Source organism: Polyodon spathula, chromosome 11 (assembly GCF_017654505.1).
Source record: "Polyodon spathula isolate WHYD16114869_AA chromosome 11, ASM1765450v1, whole genome shotgun sequence".
Taxonomy (NCBI): domain Eukaryota; kingdom Metazoa; phylum Chordata; class Actinopteri; order Acipenseriformes; family Polyodontidae; genus Polyodon; species Polyodon spathula.
Window position 1 is genome coordinate 16887317 of NC_054544.1, and position 25940 is coordinate 16913256.

General features: G+C 36.7%; 1 protein-coding gene across 1 annotated transcript in view; it reads left to right on the forward strand.

The window, feature by feature from the left end:
* The window catches only part of LOC121322851 (partitioning defective 3 homolog B-like), a 130313-nt gene extending 105367 nt beyond the window's left edge, over positions 1-24946 (forward strand). Inside the window, exons 8-15 of the mRNA XM_041263275.1 lie at positions 470-816; positions 2229-2368; positions 3089-3217; positions 12515-12700; positions 17203-17373; positions 21903-22032; positions 24483-24636; positions 24740-24946. Of these exons, the coding sequence (XP_041119209.1) occupies positions 470-816; positions 2229-2368; positions 3089-3217; positions 12515-12700; positions 17203-17373; positions 21903-22032; positions 24483-24636; positions 24740-24761 (1279 nt within the window). The 3' untranslated portion in view covers positions 24762-24946. The remainder of the gene's footprint in view (positions 1-469; positions 817-2228; positions 2369-3088; positions 3218-12514; positions 12701-17202; positions 17374-21902; positions 22033-24482; positions 24637-24739) is intronic.
* The last annotated feature ends 994 nt before the right edge of the window (positions 24947-25940 follow it).

Sequence of the window (25940 nt, forward strand, 5' to 3'; positions counted from 1 at the left end):
AAACTAATAATCATTCTGCAATTTAAATAGCTTAAGCCTTGTAGCTTGAGTTCTAAGAAACTACATACACCATTTTGTTATTACTGGTACTGTTTGCTCTTCAAAAACCTAGTAAAAGTTTTACAGTAAAACAAACATGTAAAAGGGTCGATAAACTGCAACTTTTTTTGAGGTCTCATATTTTTTGGGGAAAAAAAAGAACAACTTTATGAAATAAAATGTTTTCATTTCATCTGAAATAATAAATATATATGTGTGTGTGTGTGTGTATGTATGTATGTATGTGTGTGTGTGTGTGTATATATATATATATATATATATATATATATATATATATATATATATATATATAATATAAAAAATAAAATTTGTCTAAAATTTGTCTAGTGAATAAAATGATCAAATAAGCTAATGTATTTTTTCTTCAATTATTGGTATGATAAAGACTTTTCAATTTTATTTTTAATAGATCGCAAGAGTTGTTTCGACAAGCCATGAAAAATCAAACTGTCAACCTTAGTGTGCTACCTGCACCCAACAAAGATAGATATGAAAAGACTCTGATTGGTCACCTGTACAGCCTAGAGCCTGAAGACAGTGTTCCAAAGCTCCAGGTTCCACTCCCTGTCAAACCCAAGCCTGCTCCAGCCAATCGGAAACTGGAGATTGGACACCCTCAGATGCCGCAGAACCCTAGTCTCTCTCCGACTAAGAACATCAGTGAAAATACATTGGTGAAAAATAACTCTTTATCCCCTCTAATAGGGTTTGGCAGCAAGAATATGGGCAAGAAAATCAAAATTGACCTTAAAAAAGGTACGGAAGAGATCGTTTATCATAACTGGAGGGATCAAAGTTTTTAAAAGCAAATAGATTAAAGTTACAGTAGAACAAAAAAAAAAGGTTTGAAAGGTGTGTTGTGGTCCTGGTGTTATTCCTTAGTGTTTGTTTACAGCATTCTGCTTGCAGAAGTAGGATGTTACAATGACATCTGCAAACTACAGTGTACATCACAATGATGACATTACACAGGTAACACATCTAGAGATCATGTTTTTAAATGGGCCTATTTATTAATCCAATAATTGAAAATATGCAAAATCATACATCAGGCAGACTGCAAAATACAGTATGACATTATAACCATTAGGGGTATCTTCACCAGATGCAATGAGACATAGTAAAGAAATGTTATCCATGTTGTTGTCAACTCAACAGAAATTTCTGCCCTTCCTTTACCTGTGAACTGTGCAGTGATCAGCTGTATAATTTCAAAGTGTTTTCTCCTAAGGTTGACACATTATGACAGGCTATCTTGCTAAAGCTAAGCTGCTACATATACAGCCTCTCAGCAACACTCTTGTAATAATGACTTTACAGTAACCGTAAGTCAGCACTTTTAGCAGGCCATTGCGTGATAATGTAGTTACTCAGGCATCCTTGTCCTCTGTGATTCAACCTGCTGTTTTGTATTTCATAACTCACATAAATTGTCACTGTCACATAAACTGTTTGTTTCCCTGTTGTCTGTTGCACTCCTCTGCCTAGAAAATTAAACCAGCATTACAGCATATGAACGGTTTGCTGGATTTCTAAAAGCAGCTCTTGTCTTGTCTTTTTCCGTCACACTGGAATGTCAAAGACATGCCCATAAAGATATCATTCAGAGTCAATTAACCTGCTTGAATACACTCAGTTTGAAGGGTTTTTTTTTGTTTTGTATTCTACCAGTTTGTTGCATTTAGCTATGATCCACACAGCATTACTATTAACAACAGTTTTCTGTTTAAAAAAAACTGCATTTGTTCATTCCTTGTATGTACATTATCTGCAGCAAATGTACTTGAAGACCACATAAAAATATCGTTGTCATCTGACATTTTCCAGCCATTCTCAACATGTGTCTTTTTAAGAATATTCACACTTTTTGTCACCTGCTTTTAAAGTTACTGTTATAAAGTTATTAAGTAGCTCCAGTAGCCTTTTATTTAGTTACAGATACAGTATGTCCTACAGAATATCCATGCATAAGGAAGGCCCACTTAAGCAGTAGATAGTATATTTCAAATAAATGTGGTTTCTGTTGAAAATGTCATATGCTTTTTAGACTCTGTTATTGGTCATGGTTTAGATAGATTATTTGTATGGTATTAAAGTAACACCTATTGAAGAATAAAGTAAACTGCTCCTCTATTCACGGACTGACTGTTGTGTTATTTGTTGTCCAGGTCTAGAGGGCCTGGGTTTTACAGTAGTTACCAGAGACTCCTCAGTGCATGGGCCTGGCCCCATTCTGGTGAAAAACATACTGCCAAGAGGTGCTGCTGTGAAAGATGGCAGAATGCAGTCTGGAGACAGGATCCTGGAGGTAAACCCAACTTAATTGTCTATCACAGTCTCACTTTATTTTCTCTCTGTAGGTGTTTATTCATTGAATGGCTGTAGAATGAGATGGTGGGCTCTGTTTTGGGTGTTTTTTTTAAATTTATTTTTGTATGTGTTTTGTTTTGTTATGCATGTAACTTTCCTAGAAAACAAAGTCAATAAATTAGAACATATTATATAGATATGCTGTTTCCATTAGTAGTCTTCAGCTCTAGGTTGTGATTGCAAGGATAGAAATATGAAGCATTTAAGTGAACAGCAAAAAGAGAGGACAAGCTACTTGGACACCCTTGCTGTTTTGTGGAGGTGGGACATTTGCTTTTCTACACCACTCGGACAAATATTGCTAAGTATCCTGCCATCCATTCAATGCAATACAGATGTGCTGGGGAAATTATGTTGAATAAATACAATATAATTATAAATAAAATATATCTCAATATTAATAACATTTATAATAGTTTTCATAGCCTAGAAAAAGGTGAAGGCCAACACATACTTTTTCATAACATTGGGCTGTTGACCTTTACCTTCAGAGAAATAAGGAACCAACAGCAAAAAAAAAAAAAAAAAAAAAAAAAAAAAAAATCAGGGTGGAACCACCTAAAAACATTTCACTCCATCATCATTCTGGAGGTTTGGAAATGCCAGGTTTAAAAATGGGTTAATTATGATTTTTATGTTGCTGAACTTTTTTTGATAGGTGAATGGCAGGGACATCACTGGTAAAAGCCAAGAAGAACTGGTTGCTATGTTACGAGGCACCAAACAAGGAGAAACAGTGTCTCTCATTGTGGCACGGCAAGAAGAAGTCTTCTTACCTCGAGAGCTGGTGAGCTTCTATTGCAGGGAGTGGAGATGGGGGTGCATGCAAAAATGTGATTTATGTCATGTTATTGCTAATCCTATTTATGTAGTAAACATACCATCTAAATTTACATCCCAATAGTTTACTTTTTTAATTGCGTCATGCATTTTAATATGTTTATTGTTTATACAAGACCCAGTGTTCTGATTTGAGCTGTATCTGAACATCATATTAGCAGCTCTACATGTGTAAAATGAGTGCATGGTACAGTTATACAGTAAGTAAAGTATTGCTTTGCTGTAAATAAACAGCAAAAAAGTACTTTGAAGAGGTTTTGAGGAAAATATGTACACATTTTTATTTATTTTATGTTAATTTAAAAGAACAAAATTATCTTAGACAGTTGTTTTCATTGAAAAAAAGAAGCAATTAGACTAGGGTGGTACCCGTTTTAATCAGATTATGATTAAACAGATGTGCAGGTACTGTATGTTGTTGTTTTAAGCTGTTTTTTTTACTAGCTTTATAACTTTAAAATTGCTTTTTTCAAACCAAAAAAGGTTTCACTTTATAAAATATATAATACAAATCTGATTAACTGGACACATATACTAAATGTATTGTTTTAGAAATAAACCACATTCCTCAGCCTGTCTGTTCCCACTAGGGCCCCTCCTGAACTTGGTCATCTTCCGTAGTCCTGAGTTTGATTGATTCCTTCGACTGGCATGCTTGATCTTTCTTGTGTGTGGCGGCCCCGAAAAGAGGAAGCAAAGCATTTCCTTCTTTTGTCTTATCCCGGTGGTTGCCTTTCTCAGTAAGCCCCCCACTGCCCCCCTCGTATGGTTTAACTGTCTTCCCTTACAAATCACGGCACCACCTCTTCCAGAAGTGTGTTTATCTTTCTTCTGTTATCGCCAGTGTTTTTTAAGGTACTGAATTGGGCTGGCGATAGCTCCTTCGCACATGTTTCACCAGCTATACAGGAAGTGCTAAAGCATGCTAGTCCCTGTGATCTGACCTTGCATAACTTTGCAGCTGTGTGCTGCCTCTTCCCCTTGTGGCTCCTGTTGAAAGAGTGCCACAATGAACTTGTTTTTCTGCACATTTCAGCAGTTTTTGAAAATAACATGGTGGGGGTGGGGGGTGTTTAGTATTGATTACGCTTACAGGGCCCCCTTTATATGTGTTACTCTGGGAAATTGTACTTATTTTTTTAATTATATATTTTAAGGGTTAAAGGTTTATAATGCCATTTGTTCATTTGTGTCATTGCTAACAGCACTGAACTGAAACATTGAGGTGCTTGCTGAGTACTTTGTAGCAGACTTGCATTTGTGTGCAGCAGTGTATAAAATATATATATTTTTTTTTAATAAATTTAGTTGTTGCCAATTATTTTTTGTTATTTTCTCCCAATTTGAAATGCCCAATTATTATTTAGGCTCAGCTCACCGCTACCACCCCTGCGCTGACTCGGGAGCGGCACAGACGGACACACGCTGTCGTCCAAAGCGTGTGATGTCAGCTGCCTGCATCTTTACACACTGCAGACTCACCATGCAGCCACCCAGAGCTACAGTGTCAGAGGACAACACAGCACTGGGCAGCGAACTGGCAAGCTCACAGGATCCCGGCCAGACTACAGGGGTTGCTGGTGCGCGGTGAGCCGAGGACACCCTGGCCGACCTAAACCCTCCACCCACGGTGACGCTCAGCCAATCCAGCTGTGGATAGCCCAGACTTGAACCGACGACGTCCAGACTATAGGGCGCACCCTGCACTCACGCAGAGTGCCTTTACTGGATGCGCCACTCGGGAGCCCGCCATCTCCTAGTTCTATATAAAAAAAATTAAAAATTACAAAAAAAAAAACAAGCACCACTTGCTCGGCATATACTTTGAGAACAATTTGGTGTAAAACAAAAAAATAATAATAATAATAATAATAATAATAATAATAATAATAATAATAATAATAATACAATGCTAGTTTATATTCATTTAAAATTTTACTGCGCCCTATAGCCTGGAGGTTGGCGGTTTGAGTCCAGGCTATTCCATTACCGACCGTGGATGGGAGTTCCCTGTGGCCGGTGCACAATTGGCAAAGGTTGGGAGGGCTTAGGTCGGCCAGGGTGTCCTCGGCTCACCATGCACCAGTGACCCCTGAAGACTGGCCGGGCGCCTGCGGGCTTGCCTGTAAGTTGCCTGGAGCTACATGCTCCTCCAACGCTGTAGCTCTGAGGTGGCTGCATGGTGGGCCTGCAGAGTGAAAAGAAGCGGACGGCTGGTGGCACACATTTCGGAGGATGCGTGTGTCCGTTCTTCGTCTCTCCAGAATCAGCATGGGGTGGTAGCGATGAGCCTGATTGAAATAAAATAATTGGGCTTTCCAAATTGGGGAGAAAATGAGAACAAAATTAGTTATTCCAAATTTAAAACAAAATACATACATTTTAAAAAGTCAGCTTTCGAATGAAAGTTGTGCGTTACCTGTTGAAAAACAGCTCACAGTGAGTGATGTGCTGTCCCTAACAATCCACCCATGAAGCACAGGGGCTTGGCTATCACTAAGAGCAGACACCACAGCTGACCCTTACTGTGTTTCCCAGATGGGAGTGTCATCCTGCTGATGTGTCCAAACACAACAAGGTTGATGACAGATGGCTTGTGTCGTCCTGTCTTCAAACAAACCATCTATAATGCAGTGCCTAACATGAATGAATAAATAAGTGTCTTCATAGAGCATTGAGCCATGAGTAAACCCAATACTCATTCTGTGTTCTGAGGGCTGGATTGTCAGTCATATCCAAGGGTGATTTTGATGGAACTTTATCTATCTTTAGAACAAAGCTTTTAAAGAATATTTATAGAACCCAGATGAGGACTAATAAGGGTTGAAATACTGTCTTTTGAAAATACTGTGCCCTGTGGACTGCCAGTTATCTTTCAAAGGGCAGTTGGCTGTATGATTGTAGCAATCAAAACCTTTAGGGAGATTGCTTTTGTGTCGATGGGATAAAAATTGCAGATTTGACTTTAACAAAGGCAAGATAAATGCCTTGTCATTTTGAATGTGCCTGTCTGCCGTTATTTTAAATGATTCCTTCTTTAACAAGTAGAATGCTTTGTAGTAACTGTCAAGTGTAATTACATATAACGAGTATGTAGGTTAAATTCATATGAAGTTATTAATTTATATTGACTTATACTTCATCACACATAAGCACGTATTCTGAAGTGCCTCCAGTATGAGCAAGTGTGGACTGCTTAATTGATGTTTACATAAAATTATTTGGATACAAAAAATGCATATGTACGTTGGTAAAGTGTTGCATTTGAATTAGTTGTACTGTTTTTACTTCTAGTAGTAGTAGTTGTTTTATTTAATGTATGTTTTTTGATCCGCTTAGCCTTAGTTTGTCAATTGGTCAATTGTGTCATCAGTTTAATTTTTCAGTAGAATGCCAGGCTATCGTGTTTTTTTTTTTTTTTTTTTTGGTTTTATTATTTAAGAAACAGGGGAATGTGTTGTTCCATATTTTAAACAGGAAATCCTGAGTGAAATAGAAGTACATTTTAAAAATCTTCTTTACTCAAAATGCATGCTGGCATCACTTAAAATATCATACTGGAGTTATAATCATTCTATTTGAATACCTGTTTTGAACATAAACAAGCATTGGCTAAACCCATTTAATAACCTAAAATAAGCTGTTACCACATGGTAACAATATCTATAAAGGACTAATTTGAGATGATATTGTACAGTTAATTCTGCTTTGGGGTTTTATAATATTCTAAACAAAAAGTTTCTGATTTGATAAATCTGCTCATGATGTACAAAACAGACACCCATAAACAACTTGCATTACATCCTCAATATAACGCAAATCGTCCTTACCCAGATCCCGTTTCCCAGGACTCCTTTTGACTTCCAGGTCAGGACTGTGTTACTGGTTAAATAATCAATTTAATAACTCAAACTCAATCAGCTATTAACCAGAGAGAGAATCATAAGGACACCCCTCTCTGTTGTCCTTAAAATCCCATGCAGCTGCTTAAAAAAAAAAAAACGCACACACACACAAAAAACAGTGCAGGTCAATGTATAGTTCAACAATAAAAATAATTTTGTGCAAATTGCCATTTATGCCCTCTGAGACAGAAGGGCCTATAACCTTTGTGACAAGACCCCTCTGCCCTTGAAACCTGTCAGTTGTCTATAGTAGATTGGAAAGCATTGCTGGGATTTGGGTCCACAGCCAGGAGTAAGACCATGTAAGTGACTGCTCTGTCCAAAGCAATCCAAAAGTAAACAACACTGTTTCCACACTGTTTGTAGCTTCATCCCACCGATTCACACTTTTTTCTGTGGCATCTAAACAGCTGTGAGGTTTCCTTGGGTTGAATCCATATTTTCGGTTACAATACTTCATTCGTCAAACTTCCAGATATATTTACAGTTTGATATGTACTGTATTCATACTTAAACACACACAACAGTAAGATGTATATATGTTATTTTCTCACTAAGCTAAAGTACATTCACAACTGGGACAACTGTACATACTGTATGAACCTGTATCACAGTGGAAAAGTCCATAGAGTCATGGCTTGTGGTTTTCACTAAGTCGGCCTCTATATTGATATAAAATATAGCTCTGGCTATAAAGGATATCTTTCTTTTTTTTTTTTATATTCTTGGAAAGCTTGGTAAGCCTTTAATAAAACACACATGGCTATGTGTACTATAAAAACACATGACCCATAATACATTTATTTGATCTTAACTTTCAAATACTATGTTCCCTGTTGGCTTCCTGGGAGGTAGAACCATAGGATTATAGTTTTTTTCTCAGTCTCTTTGCTTTTGCAGATTTAAACCATATAGTTGTTCCAAAGAGAAAAGCTAAACTTATCACATAAACTGTGTTTTTGTAAAGGATATAAACTGTCATGCTAGAACCAAAAAGAACCCTTCAGATGCCTGACATAATGCATAAGAAACATTTTTGGTCAAAATTGTAATAACAAGTACAGTATATGTGTTCATACATAGGAATACATTTGGGATTATAGAGTTTCTCCAAAGACATTTTACATAGACAGAAACAGCCCAGTTCAGTGAAGGGATCTATAAAAGCTCACTGGTTGGTTTACTGGTATTTGTAGAAACGAATTTCTGGCTTTACAGTTTTCTGTTTTATTTTATCCAAACTGGGCTTGAGTGACTGATTTGGTTGTTATCCTTCCATAAACCCCTGTTGATCACAGTGGTAACTATACCTTCAAATTGAGATTAACTGCATCCCCTGGTTCATCCTACCCTCTACAAGGATACCCAGTTTCATGAAGATATGTCTTCATATACTGTGCATGTTTTGATACTATGCCTGTTTTGTTTCTTCAACAAGGACAGCAGGAATTCATTTTTTTTCCACTTTTTTACAGATTTCTTTTCGGCTAATTTCCCTTAGTTTGGCCCTGTAAAGAGAGTGACAATAGTTGCTAAGCGCAGGAGAAACGTGACTTTCTGTATACACAGTTGTGCAGATTGTAACTTATTTATAGAAAAAAAACTGTATGTAAAGCCTAAAGCTTAACCACATCAGAGAGTACATTTGTCCTATTTAAAAACAGTGCTTTAAAAGTAAAGGCTAGGGTTTTATTTTTTAGTCTGCGTTTTTAGTTCCACAGATTCAGTGATAATAAAAATTACTACGTAAACCTCCTAAGACTTTCTAAACCAAACTTCAGAGCAAAAATCAAAGAGAGATCCTGCTTTTGAAGTTACTCAATGCCAGAGGGAAGAAAGCGGCCGTTAGCCATTTGCCGATGTGTGGTCTGACACACAGAGTAAAGAGAATGAAAACTGCTACAACATTTCAACTCCATAACACACCTCCCCACTCTCTCGCTGTCCACCAGACATAAAAACAACACATAACTGCTTTATTTCATTCAGAAATTTAGTGTCTTCATTTCCGCTTAAAAAAGAAAAGAAAGGCCCACAGGGGAATATGATTGCTTATCATTATGGAACAGTTTGGTAGGGTTAGGCAACACATTGCAAAGCTGTGACAGTGAAACAGTCAAGGGCATTGGGCAGGTAGTGAAACAAATGTAGTTAGATTTCCTGCTCCCCACTTGATATATATATATATATATATATATATATATATATATATATATATATATATATATATATATATATATATATATATATATAACTCTCTGCGTGTAGGTTTGAAAGAAATATGTTTGGATACAGTGATCCTCTTGTCAGCAGTACTGGGATCAGATTACCATAAATTAGCTGATAAAAGTGTGGTGGTCATCTGCAGTAAATAATGAGCTGAAATGAATGTTTAATTGAACTTGTCCTGGGAGGGATTTGCTGAGGAAGATTATAGCTGAAACACTCAGTGCTCATGCATTTTATTATCATAAATGAGGCTCAAATACAGTAAACATTATTCTCTATCTCACCATCTCATCACAGGCCCAATCCCTTATTGTGAAAATATTATTGTGTGACACATGTGTAGGCTAAATAAATGGTTAGAAGATACTGTGTATCACAAAAGAAAAATCTGGAATAAAATGATTAATTTCCATTCCCTTTGATCGCATCTGCATGGTTCGCTAATGACAAAGCATTGGACCCTTCCAAACTTTGAGGAAGGATACTGGATCTGAGACATGTCAGCCATCAAAAACATTTCGGTTACAGTCATTACGTTGATGGATTAGGCACATTTTTGCTTTCCTCATCAGGTTTTCTTTTCTCACAAAACATTTTCTCAGAAAAATAAAAACTGTTACTTACTGTTAAAAAGAAAAAGCTACTATGTACTTGTTTTAATTATTATTTAAATATAGCACAACAAACTATTTTTATATAATTGACTTCTGAAATTATAAATTTCAGGCATGTTTGGTGTCACTTTCCAAAGACTATAAAACCCCTCTCAGAACATTAGATTTTATTGTTAAATTAATTTTAGTTCTTGGCCCTTGGCCGTGTTGACCACTGGGTTTATTAAGTGTATTGTCTTAGAACATACATGGTGTTTTATAGTTCATAACTGAGAAAACAGCAGGCTTCTGACCACCAGCAGGCATTGTGCTATTGGTGGGACAAGCTGGATAAAAGCCTTAGCATTGAAGGACAGTGGCGAACCACCCAGTCCTATTATACGTCTCTTTGTAGGTTAAATATAGTTGACAAAATCTTCCAAACAGGATAACAGCTGTCAAAACACAACATGAAGCAGCTAAGCAAAAAAATAATTGAGCTACTTGGACTGTGAGAAACCACTGTACAGTTTATTTTTATTGTTATTCAGTTTCCTATTATATAGTCTCTTTATTTAGTGCCATAAACTGTACAGTTCCTTATTTGTTTGAATGTATAGAACACATTAAAACATTCCTCTCAGTTTAATTATTTGAAAATGCTTATTGGCATGACACTAAATTTGAATGTGCATTGGTATACAGTCTTTGTTTATATGTTATAATACACACTGTCTATATTTTACTACATAGCGCTGAGCAATACGCTCAGGACTTGAAGGTTTCAAGTCTCAAGCTAGTTTTGTCTCCCGGGACCGGATTCCAACGTCAAGGGGCATTCAATGTGAAAGTCCTGCCCTCTGTCAATTAAGCAGAGTTTCGGGATAGCTGGCAGTTCACAGTGGGAAGACCTCAATGAAAAGGCCTGGAGTGTAGACAGACACCCAGTCACAAAAACAGCTTGGGCCAAGGTCCTGCAGGGACCTGTGGGTTACAAGTCCGGTTTTTAAAATCTCTCCAGTTGTCAATGGGAGCATAGTGTACAGCTGCAAGGAGTGCTGTAATGTGCTAACTTGTTGTTCAGGTCATCTCCCTAGTGCCTCAGTTTTAAACACCTTGGGGTCTATTCAATTGATCTAAAAATGATGGTCAAACTAAATGCTTCCAGTATTAAAAAAAAAAAAATCTCCTAACAGTGTGTGTGTGAATCTCTTTTGTGTATTTCTGTCTTTTAAAGCTAAAATGCCAGCATCCTTTATAATATGTACAGAATAGTAGTGTTATGCAGTTTACTCCCTTAATTTTGTACAGTTATTAGGAAAAGTAACACAGAAGAGTACAGTGCGCATACTGTACAGGTCTATCTCTGTGTGTCAGCATGGCTCTGGGGTGCTATTTATTAACTTAAAAATAAAAATACATTGAATCAGAAACAAATGTTGTTTTGTAATGACGCTCATTTCAGAATCCTCATGTGAAACTTTTATTTAAAAAAAAAAAAAAAATTCTCTCCGGTCTATAAAGCCCTCTGTGTACGACTAGTTGGCTTCACCTTACCTCATACGTCAACTGAACATAATTTAGAACTGCATTAGATAAACATGGATATGTCTAAAATTACTTTTAAAATGCATTTTTATGAGGTGTGGATTCATGTAAATTGCATGTAGAAGGCAACAGGGTTTTCACAAGGAGTGTTTCTTGGCCAAGGACAGAAATGTGTTTATTAAATTTAAATGTCATATATTATGTATTTATTTTTCAGTCTTAATCAATATTGATTTATTCAATTTGTGCGCTGTGGTGAGCTTTTGACAGCTTACACTGTGACAAAAAAAAACTTGTTTCTTGAGACCTTGTGAATCTTGGACATAAATTCTTAAAAGTACCAATGTTTTAAAACCCTAATGTTAATTTATTCTGTTAATTTATCATAGTGGTTTGCAGTGCTCAAGACAATGACAAACAACAAAGTACTGGTGAAATTGTGGTTTATATAATCCAAAGTTTGATGACAACGCTTAAGAAATCGAGGGCTGGCAATACACAATGGTGTGTATTGCACAGTTTAATAAACAACGGGTTGCAGTCCCGAAATAATAGACACAGTTAAATACACACACACAAAACACAGACGCGGTCACAAGTCCAGGGTGAGTGCTGTAGTGCTCGTGATGAAATACAATTTTACTCCGTGAACAATGGTGCAGCGTTATCCAGATTTGTGCTGCCCTTAGCGACAGCTCCGGATCATGTTAGCCATCTAATAATAACAAACAGTACAATTAGACTTGACAAAACACTCACGGTTATAGTTCGTTCATCCTTTCATATGGCCATTGCTTTACACAGTTGCTTTCATTCTTACTATTGTTGTATTGATTTAGTGCTCATGTATAAAGCATGTTAGGAGTCAGAGTCAGACCAGGTGAAATAGTGTTGTAATGTGTTAAAAGGACATGCCTCTCTCTCTCTTCTCTCTCTCTCTCTCTCTCTCTCTCCATGTGTTTTTAACAGAAGGGAGAGCAGGACTGTGTCATCCCCTTCCAGGAGGGTAAGGAGCAGATGATGTTCGAGGTCCCTCTGAATGACTCTGGCTCAGCTGGGCTGGGAGTGAGCCTGAAAGGGAACAAATCCCGAGAGACCGGAGCTGACCTTGGCATTTTCATCAAATCCATCATCCACGGCGGGGCTGCCTTTAAGGTATGGATCGTCTTGGGACCTTTTAGAGATGGTGTCAGCCTGCAGTATGACCATACAAGTGAACGTGGTCCTTTTGTGTTTGACATGATCGGGTAACAAACCACAGTTTCAGCAACTCAACTATGACCGTATGCCTAATTTACATGTGGGAACAGGGGGCAGCATGCCTCAATCAAGTTTTCATTGACTGGGGATTGTTTTATAATAAGCCTTTTGCCCCAGCTATAGCAACCATTCCTTCCACTTTTGAAGCTAGTTACTCCACAATCCAGATAACTCTTCTGTTGGTTATCACTTCAAATGTAAACTTAACATTGTGACATGTACAGTACAGTAAGTAGCAGTGGTGGATGTCATCCATAGCTTCAAACACTGGGATACAACATCTAAATAAAGCCCAACTCTAAATGTATCTCTTCGAGTAATACCAGTAAATAAACAGATCTACTATAGTTGACTGATACATGTTTATCTTTGCACCTGTGTTTTAGTATTTAAACCAGACTATGAGGTAGCTTTGGTACAGAATGTACTTTGCTTAAGCCGGTAGAGAAGCTGTGCTTTTATAGAAATGCTTAGCCTAAAATTGCAAACTTGGAAAGAACACTAATTTGAAGACAAGCTTTCCTGTTGTCTGTGAGGCAGAATAATCAGACTCTCTAAAAAACTGCATTTGTATTTTAATACACTTAATGCTCCAATCTGTAATCTCTTTCTTTTTCTCCACAATTCCCTGTTGTGTGTTAAGAGGTTCTAAACTGTGTTCATAAATTTAACATTCTGACATATTGGCTGCTGAGTCGGGCTCTCTCTGTAATTAATAATGTACAGCAGCCTAGTTACAGTTAATGTTGCAATACATGGGATGTGAGTCATATTTCACATTTCATGTAAACACTTCATGTTTTATAATTTATATTTAGCATGTTGCGTGTCTGTCTAACAGAACGCACAACTGGCTGCTAGTCTAGGTAGTCTCTGGCTTAGATTTTTTTATTTTTTATTTAATGAAAACATTCCTGTTTCACACATTTATAGTACATATATGGATGTACAGTACTGTTAAAAGTAATTTACTTGTGAAATTTAAGATACGCCATTTATACAAAAAAATAATGATGTACTGAAAATAGCCCTTTTTTTTTGACTGTAGACACCTAGTTGGATTGATGTAAAAATTGCTGTACTGCTTTATAATAGTGGGGGGTAAAATAGGCACAAATTCATATACCAAAATGCCCCCCACGTATTTTCAATATGATCCTGTTATCTTGTGAGCATTTCCTTATGATCTGACTGAGCACTTTTATGTGACCTGTTTACAAATAGAACTGCTGATGACCATGGCTCATATCAACAGTATCTAGAATAAGAATCTAGAAATAGAGTACTTCATGGTAAAATATATTAAAATGTGGAGTAACTTCTTGTGTTCTTAAGAGACATGTTGAAATGTAAATTTGACACACAAAGTGATGGTTGTACAGACAGAGAGGTGCACCCATATAACCCCACAATTGGATGCACACAGGAATTTATGTTAAATTGTGTTAATACCAAGTTTAGTCACATTTTGGTGTAGGGACAGACAACACCAGGTGCAGGTTTTTCAAAACTTTTAATCTGGGGAACAGTGATCCGGATTTTGTAATCTTATATTTTGTGATCGAGATTACTTTTATCTGGATCATTTTGATCCAGTTTTTCAGAAAATGTCACTGCTGGATTACATTTATCCAGATAACAAGTGGGCTAGTCCTTAATAGTGTGTATTTTTTAAGTATTTATTTATTTAAGAGGCTGTTATTTATTATACAGCCTAATTTATCAAAATAAATAAAATCATGGTAATAATGAGTAACACACAACTTTATTTATGTTTTGTTATTTTGTTATCAAAAATCACACAAATCACTTTTAATGTTAGTGCACATGTAGCGCATGCAAACAGTAGTTATTTTATTTAACAGAAATTAAATAACTAAATATAAATTGAATAAAAATAAAAGTATATGTGTTTTTAGACATCGTCTTCCTCGTCGATGGGGAGTCCAGCATCTCTGATGAGCTTTAATGAGGCGTATGTGCTTTTTTTAAAAAAAAAAAAAAATGTATTAAAGCTGTACCACTACATGTTTTCCTTTTTGCTTGCATGGATACACAAATTAAATATGTAAATATTATAACATTATAACATTTGATTTTGACATATAGTGTTTGTTTGCTATGACAATTCAAACAAAATATCGCTGTTCTATGACATTGTAAAGGCTAAATCCACCTCTGCAGTAGGATCACAATTATCCTGTTATTTTGGATCAAAGTAATCGTGATCTCCTCTTTAATTTCTGAAAAACCCAATTGCAACATTTAATCATGATTAAAAGTGTGATCGGATTACCAAAACAGAATCTGGATCACAGTAATCCTGATCACATTTTGATATTTTGAAAAAACAAATTGCGCAATATAATCCAGATCAAATATGGAAATCCAATTACCAAAGTTTTGAAAAACCGGCACCAGAATATCACCAGGATTTTGAACTCTCAATAACCTATAGTAAATCATGTTAATACCAAGTTTTATCATAGTTTCATATATGGTTTCGCAGTTGTATGTAAAAGGTACAACCACCTCCACTATATCCCTTTCGTCTGGGAACAACTTGGAAACTAATATATTCACACAGGCACGCCCAACAAATGTATTCTTATGAATTTGGAAATTTCTTCATGACTATACAATCTGTAACTTTTATTTCTTTTTGAAACTCTTGGGTTGCCTAATCACTACAAGAAGCTTTGAAGTGCCAGTGAGATAATGACCCTACCACCCCAACAGCGATATTTCATCAGCATTTTTTTTTTAAGGCATTCTTTCTTGTATTCTTTAAAAGTCAAAGATCACAGGCACTGCTGAAATATGCAGAAGTGTGATATTATTTGTCTGCTGAGGTTTTCAGGAGCCAGCAAGTGTTCTTGCCTCTCTGAGAATGTGGCTTGATGGATTCCTCATTGTGTGTATGCTGGATTGTTGTTGAAACTGTTTAAGAAAGAGAGGGAAGTACTTTTTATGACTGTGTATATGCATCCTTCTCCAGTAAAAACAAAGTCCTTTTTTAATTAAAGTAATGAGGCAGGCTCTGCACTAATTCTCTAGATGTGTGAAGGTCAGGCCACAGTAGGCTTTGCCTGGGAAGTGAAAGGCCAGGTTAAAGGGCAGGGTGAAGGGGATGACAGCTCTAAGATGCTTTAAAGTCCAAACAGGCTTCCACAGATACTCAGGAGTTGGTTTACTGCCATTATGTCATCGTTCCAATGCTTTGTTGACAGAAGTGTTTTTCAGCTCCACAGGTGTAGCTTCTGGCTCGGTCTGGGTGAAAACCAGGTTTGCATTTGTAAAAAACAGGAGATTCCGTGCAAGCTTACAATTATAGAAGTCGGGGACTTTAAATTGTGATGCCACTTGTTTAACCTTTAAACCACATACAGGTGTTGCAGAAAAAGCTGTAACGCCTGCTATCAAAATGGGAAAAGGGTCTATGGTAACCGTACAGGTTAGCACTGATAGGAGATGATAACAGATGTTTATGTGGGATACATGCGTAGATTATTATCACCTGTTCTTTCAACAAGGTTTGGAGTGGAAATCTGAAGTCTGTTTTTTGGAATAGCCCACAAGGTCATCACTTTCTGTTCTTCAGTCTGTAATTTGCCTAGATATGTAAGAGGCAGATTTTCTGTATGTCAGCATGGATGCCTTTTGCATCATACATTTTTAAGGGACAGACGATGTAAACAAAGTATGTGCACCCTATTGAATATGTTCACTCTGCTATCTTGCCATGCTGTCTGTATTTTATTAATATTAACATAAACAGCAGTAGTAGCTGCACATTTTAAAAAGCAAGACTATATGGCATATAAAGATTCATACTGAATAAGGAAACCCCAGCAATCTAAAGTTTAGCATTTATGAGACATTTTTCATATCTGCTCCCAAGGCTGTAAGGAAATTGTGTTGGAATTCCCATATTAGAATATAACAATACCTACTGTAAGTATCTCCATACAAGACTTGTGACTATTACATTTCTGTTGTAAGGACTGTTTTAAGTTAGTTCAATTAAACTGGAATACAGTACATTTCTTTTGTCTTTCCAATGGTTTATGGGAGCAGTTCTCTTCCGTGGATGAGAGATGAGAGAAAACGTTCTAAGGATTTTTTTTTTTTTTTTTTTTTTTTTTTTTACAGCATAATTAATATTCATCCTAATAAACTTCCAGTGCTCTTTAACACTCTATTTAACATTCAGGCAACATAATTCTCTGATAAGCAATCAAGTCCCTTGTAGCCTAGGAACTGTAACCCTTTCCATTAATGACTCAAGTTGCATTTGTTTAATACATGGGTGACTAAGAAAAAAAAGGAAATTAATGTTTCACAAAGCCACTGCTGTAGGCGTGTCCCCTGAGCTGAGGACCTGTTCTGTGTTGCAGGATGGGCGTCTGAGGGTGAATGACCAGCTCATAGCGGTGAACGGGGAGTCTCTGCAGGGGAAATCCAACCACGAGGCCATGGAGACTCTGCGCCGCTCCATGTCGATGGAGGGGAACATTCGGGGGATGATTCAGCTGGTTGTGGCCAGGAGGCTGGAAAAACAAAATGAGGTAATCATGTCTTGTTTCTCAAACTTCCTTTCAACCCAGCTTGCAACATTAAATCCTTTTACTTCAGCAAATTGTGTTCAATTCGATATATTATACATTTATGGCAAGTTTATACCAATCAAAGACCAACCATCTTTTAAACAATACCGCGGGTGTTCAACATCTAATTATAAGACCAATTTTCTATTTTTCATTTTTATAATGTATATTTTTAAATGAATTATAATCTCATTACACCTTTTGGGCCTAAAAGGTAATAACTAAAGATTGTAATATTTGTTAGCATAACAACATTATTTACAAACTGCAGCAGGCATTTTAAAGTTGAAAGATAATAATTCCAGCACAATTGGCTGTTAAACCAGTAAAAAAAGAGATATATAGGGCAAATTTGGGTAACTTTACCTTAGCGTGATAGCAGGATAAAAGGAAGAAAAGTCTAGAAACTCTACAGCAAATTCACAAGGAACTTGCAAAGATAGATAAGTAATTAATTTGTAAAGGCTTGGCTATTACTGCTTTAAGGGAGTAAAGTAATTGATCAGTTAAGTGAACAGTCTGACCCTGTCTCAATCAGTGTTGAACATCAAGAATCAAAATGGGTGTAATGGGGCTGTTGAGTGGCGCATCCAGTAAAGGCGCTCGGTGCGGATGTGCCCTATAGCCTGGAGATCGCAATTTCGAATGTCATTGCCGACCGTGACCTGGAGCTCCTAGGGGGTGCCACGCAATTGGCTAAACGCCGCCTGGGGGAGGGAAGGCTAGATCGTCCAGGGTGTCCTCGACTCAATGTGCTCTAGCGACCCCTGCGGTCTGGCCAGGCGCCTGTGGGCTTTCCTGTAAGCTGCCCAGAGCTGCGTTATCCTCCGACAAAAGCTCTAAATTGGGAAGAAAATAATAAAAATAATAATTGGTGATGACTAAATTAAAAAAGTGGATGTAATGTTTAGTGAGTATTGCGACAATTATCCCTGAATAGTTTTACAGATTAAAGGCTAGTCTCCATAAATTAACATCTTCTCATGTACATAGTGATGCCAAAATGAACTAATACTGCTGATGGCGCCAGTCCTCCCTCAAGCTGAACTGACAAGCACCCACAAGTTGGCTGTTAGTTCTTCACAGCCCGTATTTAACCCATCTGTGTGGCAAGGTGGGGAGAGCTTTCCAGACCACTCAGTGAAGAGTCGGTCAGACCCCCAAGTGATGCCCCAACTCCCCTACTTATTCCAGGTCTTCACTCGTTCTAACCACAGTATAATATCTTTGACAAAAAAGTACATTTTTCCTATAGATTCATGACTACTATTGTAAACAGTTCTGACTAACAGTCTGTGAAGAATGTGTAACAAAGGTTTGATTTAATTGAGTTATTGTAAAATAAATATGCATTTTTATAGGCTGGTGTAGGCTATTGCCTGAGCTCAATGATAATTCCATTAGTTCAAAATAGAGGTGGGGAATGACTGTGACCCCCGGTATTCCCGGTACGCTCTTGTACAGGACAATGCGCTCCAACAATCTATTACACGATTATTGGTACAGACGGTAATGTGGGCTATAATGACGAATTTGTTCTACAAACTGAATACTTTAATTAGCCTGACTACTGATCAGTTGCTAGTGTATCGATTCATTCAATTTATCATAGTGTGAAAGGTGCATTTTAAAGTGAGTGTCTGCTGCTTTGCTGTGTAGATTTGTAGCCATCCCAGTGGGGCCAGCTTTAATTTAGTAATAGTTTGCCTTAATGGAGTAAAAGCCTCAACAAAACATGCAGTAATTTTTTTCAGTGGGGTTTGATTGAAGGGGCTTTGTGAGATGATGTTTTTATATTGTTTCTGCTTTGACATAATTTTGATAGGAAGACTGTGTTCTTCTTTGACATGTTATGCCTAATCTGTAGCATTTAAATGAGTTGAAGCTGCAGGGACTTACAGCATCAGCTGCAACCTCTCTCCGAAGTACAGTAGCTGCTTGCCAAATTTTTTATAAAAAATTACAAATTGAACCTAAAAATTGTGCACCAGTCTGAATTAGGCTACATTAGATGGTTGAGCATTGATGTTGATTTATTTTTATAGCCTCTGTAAACGACAAATAGGAATATGGGGTAAAGCTGGGGTCATGTTTTAAAGTAGTAATTCTTCAATGATCGAGACAGATAGGCTAACAATGTTGTCTGATATTGCTAATGATCTGAAATATGTTTTTTATATAAACATAATAGTATAGGCTGTAGTAACTGATTTTCTACATAACTCGATTTAAATGTAATTTAAAAAAATAAAAATAAAGGGAAGGAAAAAAGGCTGCTAAACAATAGTAAAAAGAAACAAAAATCATCTAATCATATCTAATCTTAAAAGCCTTGGCACAGATGTTAAAGCTTTTAGCAAATGAGTGCCCCACTTGTACCAGTTCCTGTCTCCCTGCTGGGGTCTGGAGGAAAATGTTAATACGGAATCTCAAGGTCTAATCACATCTCTTTAACCATAGCTTTTAAGAAACCATCTATGTACCTTGGCATAATGGGATTATAGCAGCTTGGAAGATAATGAAATCAAGCTTGAGTAAAACATGGTCTCCCCAGCTGCAGGGCCTCAGCCCCTGTTGAAGAATCTGCAGAACAGTTGGCATAATGGGGAGAGGAGAAGGTTGTATAGTATATATCTGTCTGTCTACCTATAAAGGCCCTGTGTAAATTGCAATTTCACAGGCTGCATGTAAATTGTGAAATTCGCCCAATACCACAATTTTTACAATATTGTTAAGAAATCAAAATAGTTTCATAATTATTTGTATTTCATACAAAAAATCAAATCGCATTAATGAAACTGTACAGCTCTGCTGTGTGACTATTCACCATGCACACAGTGCTGTGCAGTGCCATGTGCAATATCTCTCCTATATTTAATTTAAAAAAGAAAATAATAATAATCTGTACCTATAATTTCTAAAATAGTTCTGTGCACATTCTGCGAAATACGTTTGTGTTCATTTTTTTAAAAACCTTTTCTTTCATATGCCTTCAATTTTGTACAATGCAGTTGTGTGTGTGTATATACACACACACACACAACTGCAGTGTACAAAATTGAAGGCATATACAGTATATATAGTGACAAAGTGGGGGTGCCTTGCTACAATTCGGGACCTTTTTACTGACGTCTTGTGTATAAAAGAAACATTTACTGGACCACAGATGTAATTTAAACAGGACGGGCCCTGTATATTTGTTCATAAAAAAAAGACAAAAAAAACAAAACAAACAAAAGCCTAACTCCTCAAAGGAGTACTAACTAAACAGAGTACAGTCCGTGACTGACCATCGGGCCGCTAAGCTGCTTTCCAATACGAAACTACAACCCACAATTGTTAGAGAGAAACACAGTACACACAGTACTTACTTCACATGACTGTTTTGAAACAGAGCACACAGATTTCTGCTTCCCCCAACTCGGCAGCCCTGACTTAATAAACTGAGGCTTATCTGCCCCACCGTAACAAGACTGGGCAGATGGCTCTAATCTACAAATATCATGCCAACTGCCAAAACAATTAACAAATCATTCAATTAAATTAAACAATTAAACCATTTGCATTACAATTATCAAGGTGGCTGCCTCTTGAAGCCCCCCTCATCAAGATATGGAGTAGATGTTCCCTAAACCCCCAGTTGTCAAAAGAAGGTCTGTTAATAGTCCGCTTCTCCAATATCATCAGTGCAGAACAGTCAATTTTCTTTTGAACAATTTTTCCTAAAAGTAAATTAAGATTTGCAAAGTAACACATATGGCCATCCACTAGCATACAGGCACAAACATACAGCACATGGCTTGGAGCGGGGTGGCACAAAGCAGTACCTTGAACACTTGTGTGAAAAAATCTATTCAGAAATGGAATGTGTGAATGGTACTGTTTTTTTTAATGTTTAGTCAGACATGACATTTTCAGTTCCAGAATGCTGTGATGTTGAGTTTTCTTTTTTAAGGTGAAAGATGGATGAACTTCCACAGGCATCGTCCTATGTACCTCACGCCAAGATTACATGATACACATAACACTGTCAGTAGGGTTTAGGACCACCATTTGCAGTTAGTAAAGCACTAATCCAACAAGTCTACAAGTCTCTAATCTTTTTAGATGTTTAATTCCTGAGTCTGGGTCTGCAAGATGTTTAATTCCTTTCGTGAAGTTTGGGTTGGAAGACTGCAGTATTGTTTTGTGAAACAGCAGTAATTTGGGAGGTTTTGCATATGGAACCACATGCCTGCCTACTGTGCCATCTGTTGCAATTGGGGTCTTGTCTTTGAAAAACTGACTTATTTTGTTCTCTGACCTCCTATCATGTTTTTCTTAAAGAGAGTGGGTGCTTGTGAAGTCAGGAGTTACTTTTCATGATGTTGGATAGAAGTGTCATTTTTTTAAGAATTAGTGTCAAAGATTGCCTTATTATTTATTTATTTATTTATTTATTTATTTGGTTTTATATATTGTCATTAACAAAAATATTTTCTTTATTACAGGAGCATTATGATTCTGGAACACTTCAGAGCCAAGCTATTGACAGCCATCAAGGTTGGCAATCAACTGATAAGCCCAACGACCCTCTCCAACCAACTATGGTGACTAACAATATATATGAAAGTATAGCTGGTAAGTAAGGCTTTCTGATTTAAGTGATCATCTTATATATTTTTTCCACATTATACTGTATACCTCTCCATATTCATGACTTAAAAAAATCTCTTGTTACAGTAATATGAAAGTCAGCAATACCTAAATGATACATGGTAATCTCAACACAACTATTGAATTTACTTTGAAATGACCCATTTAAGAGGCGTGTAGGCAGCACTGCAGCATTCAGATTTGTGGCTGTAGGACTACTTGTTGTTATTAACAGACAAACAAAGCCTCTGAAACAACATAAGCAGAAAGTTTTTACTGGCTCTTCATCTACATAATATATTACTAAATAAATACATACTCCAAGAAAAGGTATTTTTTAAAAGTACAACACAGTAGAGAATTCCTTGATATAATAATCTGTTTTATTATGGTCTTAATGCCATAAGGCAATTTGCAATATTTTCTGTGAAAAGAAAAAATCTGACTTAATGCTACCAAACTAGTAACAAGCAACTCAGAAGGTTCAATTAAAGGGTGAAAGGTATGACAAAGGTGTTTCGTACTTGTTTTGCAACAGTAACAGATTAGTAATGGTACAGATTGTATTTTAGGAAAAAGATAAATCCACCCCAAGTTACTGTATTTAAATTGTTGTCCGAGACCAGGTGCCTTTACTAAAGTTAGTATTAATTAATGTGCAGTCAGATTCAAAATAAAGAGGAACAAGATTTGGAAAATTAAATTCCACATCATGGTATTCGCAGTTCGATATGTGTCATGATAAATGTAGTGATCCGGATATGCTGGGGCTACTTATGTAAGATGTGTAATAAGATGAAAAGGTAATGTATTATTGATTCAAATTTCAAGGAGGTGTCATTAAACATGTATTCAATCCAGCAATATATCTCATGGAGCTCTTTCAAGAGCCAGGTGCATGTGGGGCATATCATGTTGAAGAACCTTCAGTTTGAAAATGTGTACTGTAAAGTGCTACCATACACTTAATTAGGAAGATTCCTCAGTACACAAATGTTGGTTTGAAGCATGATATAAATGACCACTTAAACCTTCTTTTTTTATTATTTTTTTTTACTGGCTAATGAATGAAGTTCATATTGCTTGAAAAAAATGTTATGAAATGACCATACATATTATTTGGATAAATATTCCATATATCCATGACTTCTGAGGGTTGTGTCTGAGTTTAAGACTGACTAAAAGATCAGACAGTGTTTTAGTGCTTGCAGTAACCTCTGGCTACATGAACAGGACAGAAGTGTTAGAACATTCAAGAGGATTTCACAAATTTGAAAACTGTTCTAGAACACATTATTTAAGCATGTTGGGTAACGCACTTTGCTAAAAACAAGTGATCACATGATATTAGTGCTTTTCTAATGTCTATTACTATCCAGATTAAAGCCACAGCTAATTTAAAATCTCAGAAGCCAATATGTAATGTCATACTTTTTTTTTTTTTTATGATAAAAAGATTGATCCGGACTGAGAAAAGGGTAAAACTGAAAGGGTATATTATCAAGCCTTTATGATCTAACACCAGTAATTCCTTCAGGGAATTTTGAGGTTTGAATTGTCAGTGTCAGTCGTGGATATTGAAGCACCTGCCATTTAAGCACTTTCTGTCAGCTCACCATCAGATCCTGTCAGATCTGCTGTCTTTGCAAACCAGTGTTGTGTAAAGACCAGCACAAAAAAGTGTGTGCTACATATCACAAGTGTTTCTTGTCAATCCCCTTATTTTGCAATTTATCTTGAATTTGCAAATGTTGACAACAACTTAATATGACATGTACCGAAAGAATGAGGTGCCATTTTTGGTGGGAAAAATGAGTACACATTATTGTAGCTAGGAGGCCAAAGGGGTTAACACTAATACATCTACAATAAACCAAATCAAAGAGTAGTCACTGTTTTAATGATATGTTTAATAAAAAAAAAAATACTGTTGCATTTAAGACCTGTATTGTTCGTGATGCTAGCTTCTTAGATGAAAAACACATTACTGATCCAATCTCGCCCTTAACTGCATGATGTTGCCCTATGGTGCTAAAGACATCCTAGACCAGTGATATAAATGTTCTTAAATTCAGTGTTTTTAAATTGTTAGAAGCATTAAAAAAGACCTTCCCCCCCATCAAGTAAAAACATTTTGCATGTTCTAAAGCCCTCAAACGAACAAGACGATCATCAAGTTGATAGCCATATATCCTTCAGGCTTGAGAAAAGCTGGGTTTTTAGCGTTCAAGTGCTGATAGAAACTTTATCTCTAGTGAGCAGCCAGTGACCTTGGTTTTATGTCCTTAAACTAATGAGAGCCATAAGGTTTTAAAGCCATCTGATTTCAGAAACTCATAGCAGCACATCAATTGCATGTGATTTTAACTCCTGTGTGGAATGTTGGTGTTACACATTAGCCAAGGAGTGACAGTGTTTCTTCGTATAACCTTCAGTGAATAAGCCAATGACAAATGGGAGACATAAAGATGAGGAGGACGAAGAATATGGTGACGAGGATGATGACCTGCTACCCCCACCTCTTCCACCCCACCCTAACGATGAGCTGCTTATGCGAACAACTCCTCTAAGACCAGAACACCACAGGAGGTAACATGGAACCCTGCTACTTCAGCTTAATGCACTGCTACACATTCTCTCTGATATAAAATACCACTGTTATCTTAACTAAAGTATTCTTCTTCTTGTTTAGACTCAATTGTGACGACTTTTGAAGTGGTTTTTGATGTAACCCAATGTCCACAGGGTTGAGACCACCAAACTGATTTCAGTGAACCCAGGCAAATTAATTATTCTGCTGCTCCACCAACTTATCTTTTAACTAGGTGTAAAACATTTTTCTTCCAAAAACTAACTTTGACCAGTACTGTATTTCAGAAACAAAAATGTCCTATTTATAGCCGACAGCCCATGTGTGTAATATGTGAAGTGTCCAAATCGAGAATCCAACAAATCTGTCTCTAATTGGTTTGAATTTTGTACTTGTTTTCTGTTAGTTGTACTGCCTTGGTTAAATTAGCAAGTGAAGCCAAATCACATTTCCCTTCTAATTTGTTTACGTCAATGAGTAGGCCTGCAGTCTGTACCATTAAGATGTTATTAAGTTCTAAATTGCATTAATAACTGCATGAAAGTGATCTGTCTATAAGCATTATCTGCTGACAGGGACTAACAGAATGTTTGTAAAGTGGTAATAGCCATCAAAATAATTAGCTATCATACACTTTAATTTGCTATTAGGCCTCAAATGTACAGTTTTGAACAATACATTTTAAAAAATGACAACTGTTACTACACAAGGCTTTGTTTGCAAACCTTTTTTGTAGTCTTGGAGAGTGAAATTGTCCACACCCCTTCAATATCTTATTTTCCCGTCACTAACCAGCTGCTTCCCCTAATGGCCGACTTGCTTTGACACCATAAAACAGACTGCCTGAAATTAAACTTTCTTTGACCTAGTATAGAACCAGATATCAATTTAAAAAATGAAAACGATTCAGATCCATGTAGCAAATGGAAGTGCAATAACACTTAAGTTACTTTTAGTACGAGCAGGCTGTTCTGTGGGATAGTAGTGTAAACAAAGACTGTTTTCACAGGTCTGTGTCTCACACATAGAAACACTCGAGCAATCCTGTCTTCCACGAAAGCACAAACAAGCATGAATACTACATGAAACAGCTACACTACTTAACTCAAGTATCAGAATGGTTTCATTCTCTGGCAGATTGGGTCAAACACATCAGAAAACCCTAGTGTTTGTCTTATGCTAAGAAGAAGAATGACGCTCAAAAGATGCTTGAGGAACATACATTACAGCTGAGATGAGTGTTTTAGTCTGATTCAACAGAAACGAGAACGTTTCTTTCTTTAATTGGTGTTTAGTTTTCTAC